This window comes from Zalophus californianus, chromosome 3 (genome assembly GCF_009762305.2).
Source record: "Zalophus californianus isolate mZalCal1 chromosome 3, mZalCal1.pri.v2, whole genome shotgun sequence".
Taxonomy (NCBI): domain Eukaryota; kingdom Metazoa; phylum Chordata; class Mammalia; order Carnivora; family Otariidae; genus Zalophus; species Zalophus californianus.
Window position 1 is genome coordinate 175,964,025 of NC_045597.1, and position 6,000 is coordinate 175,970,024.

Consider the following 6,000-nt stretch of genomic DNA (forward strand, 5'->3'; position numbering starts at 1 on the left):
AAATCAGCAGTAGTCCTTAATCCTAAATGTAACCTGGTTTTCATGCTTTACAGTTCGTTGTCTGTTTAGTGTCAGACAAACTTTAATTGCCTCTTTAGTTGCCTTTGTCATTCCCAAACGAGAAAGGGAACAGGATTAAGAATTCTCTCATCAGGGGCGCCTGGGTGGCTCAGTGGGTTAAGCGTCTGCCTTTGGCTCAGGTCATGATCCCAGGGTCCTGGGATGGAGCCCTGCATTGCGTCGGGCTTCCTGCTCACCAGGGAGTCTGCTTCTCCCTCTCCCTCTGCCCCTCCCCTCGCACGTGCACGCGTTTTCTCTCTCTCTCTCTCTCTCTCTCTCTCTCTCTCTCTCTCTCTCTCTCTCTCTCTCTCGTGCACGTGCTCTTTCTCAAGTAAATCTTTTGGGGGAAAAAAAAAAGAATGCTCTCATTCCATTTTGAAGATGGCTTTGTTAAGTACTCTGTGGTCTTTGCTTTTTGCATCCGGATTGCATCGGTAGCAGCCGGCACTTGTCCTGCTTCATGTCAGGTGTTTCTTCTTAGCCATCTGCCAGTCTGGAGTGCTACAGAAGTGACACCCCGTAGGGCCAGCCTTGTAATGGAAGTTGCCATTCATCTCACGTCAGGTTCTCTTCTGGTTGCTTTGTGCAGGAGTTCAAAGAAGGCCGCAGAGCCAGCCACACAGCCCCACAGGTCCTCTTTAGCCACAGGGAGCCTCCTCTGGAGCTGAAAGACACCGACGCTGCTGTGGGTGACAACATTGGCTACATTACCTTCGGTGAGTGGGGTGGGGGGATATGCCAAGTCGTGCGCCTCTGGTGCCTTCCCCCTGCAGGATGCCTAAAATGGCACAGACCTTTGTTAAAATGGGAAAGGGGCAAAAGCAGGCATACCAGATCGTTCTCATATGCCAGTGCTCTGACTGTAGGAGGGTGTGCCATAATCATTTTCTTTTTTCCCTGTTTTTCTTAAATCCTGGGGTTGGAAAATAGAGCCCCTAATGTCAAGTGTTAAGAGTCAGGACCACATGAACATCACTAAGCACCTGGGTGGGAGGCAGTTCTCTTGCATTTGACATATCTTGGTTTTTTTCCTTACTAAGCCAGAGCTCTGGCCATGATTCACTTACTCCACTGAAGAAGTTCAAGTCTTCCCTTCTTATGGTTATTCCAGACCAGTGAGCTTGGCTTCTGATTATAGCAAACAGTTTGGAATAACAGCTCATTCACACATTGCACCTGATGCCACTAAAATGTTACCTTTTCCGAAATTTAAGTCACCTCAGTACTGAAGGTGTACCTGTTTATTGATGGTAAGCCCACCGACTTACCATGTTCCATGACCTCTAAGCTACACGTTTTCTTTCACTTGACTGTCGCTGAGGCTGGGACGCGGCTTACAGTGCACGCCATGCGGTTTAATTGGCAGCCTTTCTCATTACGCCACAGAAATGGTACAGTCGCTATGCCACGTAGTTAGCTCTTGTCCTGCTGTTCGTTTCTTCTCAGGGCAAATTGACACAGAGGTCCCACCCTTTCTTTTGAGGTATTCCTTTTTGTGTTGGCAAACCTCCCGCTTGGAGGATTTTACTGCTGCCAAGACCACTGAGTAGAGTAGGTACAGGAGATGGAGAGGGTTCCAGAAAGCTGAGGGGAGGGGTGAAGAGGGCGGAGTGGCAGACGGGGCATAGACACCAGAATGCACAGCCACAGGCTGGAATCCAGACCTAGTGTGATGCCCAGCACTAAGCCCTTTCCCAGGGAGCCCTGGTTTTCTACCATGATCTCCTCCATTTGCACTCCCTGGTACCTGCCTTGTACAGTACTTATCCCTTCCTCGTGAAAGAGAACACCTTGACAAAGCCTAGGCATAATGAAACAAGTGCATTGTCCTCAGGCAGGGAGAGATCAGAACTGACTGTAGGCTCTGATCTTCCCGTCCTTCGGCCTTGATGTTACACCCTGACGTCTTGTTTGTGTCCCTGCCCACAGTGCTGTTCCCTCGCCACACCAATGCCAGTGCTCGAGACAACACCATCAACCTGATCCACACTTTCCGGGACTATCTGCACTACCACATCAAGTGCTCTAAGGTGAGAAGGGGCCACGGCAGCTCAGCTCCAATGCTCCAGGTCATTCTCTCACCAGAGTTAATAACATAAAAAGTCATTTCTGTGTGGGCTGCACCTGGCTGGCTCAGTCGGTAGAGCATTGATCTTGATCTTGAGGTTGTGAGTTCGAGCACCACCACTGGGGGTAGAGTTTACTTTAAAAAAAAAAAAAGTCATTCCTGTAGTCCAGGCTGTTGCTATGAACTCTAATGGTTTTAGAGACTTCAAGATATCGTGGCCTTTCTTCCATCTCTTCCCACTACCCCTCCCCATAGTAGAGAGATGCAGATGTGTCTCCAGAAAGTTGCCCTCCTGCTTGCCTGCATATGGCCCTGTGTCAGTCCCAGGGCATATGTTCCCAGACCTTCCTGATAACTTCTACTGAAAGCAAAGCTGTCTTTCTAGAACATGACTGCTTCAGTACCCATTGTGTTTGCTCCCAGGCCTATATTCACACACGTATGCGGGCAAAAACATCTGACTTCCTCAAGGTGCTGAACCGTGCACGTCCAGATGCCGAGAAAAAAGAAATGAAAACAATCACGTGAGTAGGGCGGTCTCACAAGCAGGACCACCTTCCTTTCCTGATTTCACCAAGAGGGAAATAGTGGATGTTGTGACCTGGCCCTCCAGGTGTCTGGGCAGCAGCTACATGTGAGAGGCAGGCAGGGTCAGGCCTGTAGCCACCTGACTGACTAAAGACGGGATGGACAGGTTTTCACTCCTGAGTGGGCCGGGCTGGATTCCCTTGTTCCCACATCTTTGTGAGCTAGGGGAATGTCAGCTAGGGAAAACAACGGGACCTTTTTACTGAGATACGCTGTGTTCTCTTTGGGCCTGAGTTAGGTCAATCCTCAAGGTCTTCCTGGAGAAAGGGAGAGCTTTGCTTACGGACATTTAGTTGAGTGAACAGGCCTGGAGCCACCCCCTAAGTGTTTTTATCCCCTGGTCTGCTTCTCAGCAGGAGTTTTGCATGGAGATGATGTTGTCTTTCTCAGGGATGGAAATGTCGAACTGGGGGCGGGGGGGGGCGGGGGCGGGGCTCCAATATGTGGCTCCATGCAGGAGAGGACAGCATGGTCTAGAGCCTAGGTAGGGATTTAGGTCTTTAGGCAAAGTGTCAGGGGTTTTTGTTTCCCCTTCTGTGAAGTTTAGGTGATCCCGCCTCAAGATAAGGAATAAGTGCTTATCTGCCAGCTTTTGTGCCCATTGAACTCAAGTCTTGAGGCGAACTAAGCTTCTGTACATCCCTCACAGCCAGGGTATTTGCCAACACCTACTGCTCTCGGGGGTGACCTTCGGCAGGTATGGTGTGCACAGGGCTCCAGGTTCCCTCCCCTGGCATGTGAGGCCTCTCCTGCCAAGCTAGTTTCTGCTGCCACCCAACAGGATGAGAGAGGTGCCTGACTCCTCGTACCGGAGCCGAGGGTTTTCAATCTCAGAAACCTCAGATGGTTATAAAAGCAGTTTAAGTCACTCCTGACTTCTTAGGTGAAGGCTTTAGAGGCTGTCCATCTCATGAAATTGGTACCAAAGGCTTCTCTCAGTAGTACCTCTGTACCTCCTGCCCAGAGCCTGAGGGGTGGGGTTCAGTCTGTAGTTAGATCCTCTGCTTCCAGCGGGGTTTCCAGGTGTCATGGTGACAAAATGGCAGCATCACACCTTCTGCTCTGCAGCTTTGTGGCAAGGCCTAAAGTGGGCAAAACCAACACAGGGTGGGGAGGACGTATGTCCTGGACACACAGGCTCTTTCCATGTCTTCTAAAACCTGGCCTCCCCCTGGGGTTTACAAGTTCCCCTGCCCCTCTTGCTTTCCACAGGACTGCTCTTCTCACAGGGGCACCGCTGTGGTGGCCCAGAGCGGGAGGCAACCAGTGCCGTGCCATTTTCAGGGCCAGTGGAGAGACTGGCTGGGAGGTGAACAGGCAGCCAGGCACAGCAGAAGGAAGCCTGACCTGGCCAGCCCATCCTACACGAGATAGGAAGGCTGGCTTCGTAAATAGTCTGTCATGGGGCTGCCTGTGTCCGCTTCAGCCCTGGAACTTCTTGTCTGTTCAGAAGAGCCCAGCAAGGCAGCCACCGCCCAGGGTCTCCCCACAGGGCTTCTGCCCTGCCCTGTTACCCCACCAGCAGGTGGTCCTGGGGTGCAGCAACATGATTGCAGTCGTAGCTGGGGAAGGACAGATCCTTGAAACCAACAAATTGTCCATAAACCTCCTTCCTGGGAGTTAAAAGAGCAGCTTTGCCTTTTTCTGTCCTGTGACCTCTCTTTAGCAGAGATGGGCCCCAGAAAGGAGGAGGGGGAGGCAAACAACCAATCCAAGCTGAAAACCAGATCATGTTACTAAGGATGAGTAGAAGCCAGGACACATACACACACAGCGCAGACAGCAGAAACGGAGGGGCTGCATGCAATAGGATGGCAGGCTTGGCTTGGTACTCGAACACTCACCAGCTTTGCATGGGGGGGGGTGGTTGAAAAAATATGGTTTCAGTTTGGGGTGGCTGAGACATCCAGGACAGGAAAATTTAGCCCCTCTGTCTTTGCCCCAATTTCCCATAGTTCTCAGCCCTGGCTTCCAGGCTGCTGTACCAAATGAGCTCTGTCTTTGGGAACCAGCCTGTTCCCAGAGCTGGCCCTTCTGGAGAAATCCTGGGTGGGACAGAAGCCAGGACTCGGGAGCCTAAAGTCAAGCGAGTGTTCTGTAACCCGGAGTGTGGTCACTGCATGGCAACACAAAGTTCTTGTACTTGGAAGTTTTGAGCATCCTGCTCCCATGGTGACAAATGGCAGGAACTGCAGTGTTCGAGGCTGAAAAGGTACAAACTGTGTAAGGGGAGCCTGAGCTCTCAACCCCGAGGAGGGTCGAGCCCAGTCTGAAATTCGAGTAGGTCTAGGCCATCCAGACGTTGTGGGCAAGGGATTCTCCTGTCTAACTTGGTACATCAACCGTCCTTGTGGGTGTGGCACAGGTGCTCCCTGGTATCCCCGAAGTAAGTTTTCAGCAGGAAGAAAGAGGTGATCACCTGTCTCTGGGAACTGGGCCTTATTCCAGGCCTAGAGTTCCTGCATCTTCCTGAGGAACCTCGCACCTGTGTCTGGTGTCTCTGGGATCCCATCCCCAGTCCGGGGGGCGGGGGCAGGACAGAGGAGCCAGAAACCGGCCTTCACACTTCTCTCTGCTCTTTGAAGGGGGAAGACGTTTTCATCCCGCTAACTCTGGGGAACAGGAAGAGGAGGCAGCTGGCAGCTGAAGGCTGGAACGCTTGCTACTGGATAATCGTAGCTTTTCATGTTGCACCTCTTCAGGTTCTTAAGGGATTCTCCGTTTTGGTTCCATTTTGTACACGTTTGGAAAATAATCTGCAGAAACGAGCTGTGCTTGCAAGGACTTCATAGTTCTCAAGAATTAAAAAAAAAAGAAAAAAAAGAATTCCACTTGATCAACTTAATTCCTTTTCTTTACCTTCCCTCCCTCACGCCCTTGCCTTCCTCCCTCTTTTCCAAGCTGTTGCGCTTTGCAATATGTTACTGGTAATGAGTTGCAGGATAATGCAATCTTAACTTGTTTTCTCCTAAGTATTTGAGTTCAAAACTCCTGTATCTAAAGAAATACGGTTGGGGTCATTAATAAAGAAAATCTTTCTATCTTACGTGAGAATTTGCTGGGTTTCTAGACTGAGTCCAAAAGGGCGGGGGAAGGACGAAGGGTACACATGGTGCTGCCCTTGAACCTACAGACCCAAATCTGGGAAGCCGTAGATCAGGAATCCCTCAACAACCCCCACCTCCACCCCTTTGAGGAGAGAGAGGATGGCTGGCTAGTGAGCTCTTAGTTGGCAGTTCTGAATAAACGTGAACATGCTTCCTGTAAAGCTTACTTTGTCTGTC

The 6,000-nt window shown here is 50.8% G+C and overlaps 1 protein-coding gene across 2 annotated transcripts in view; it reads left to right on the forward strand.

The window, feature by feature from the left end:
* Positions 1-5,764, forward strand: part of ARPC2 (actin related protein 2/3 complex subunit 2) — a 29,282-nt gene extending 23,518 nt beyond the window's left edge. For both annotated transcript variants that reach the window (XM_027588957.2, XM_027588958.2), the window contains exons 8-11: positions 650-776; positions 1,990-2,090; positions 2,552-2,652; positions 5,302-5,764. In XM_027588957.2, the coding sequence (XP_027444758.1) occupies positions 650-776; positions 1,990-2,090; positions 2,552-2,652; positions 5,302-5,326 (354 nt within the window). In that variant the 3' untranslated portion in view covers positions 5,327-5,764. The remainder of the gene's footprint in view (positions 1-649; positions 777-1,989; positions 2,091-2,551; positions 2,653-5,301) is intronic.
* Positions 5,765-6,000: the final 236 nt, after the last annotated feature.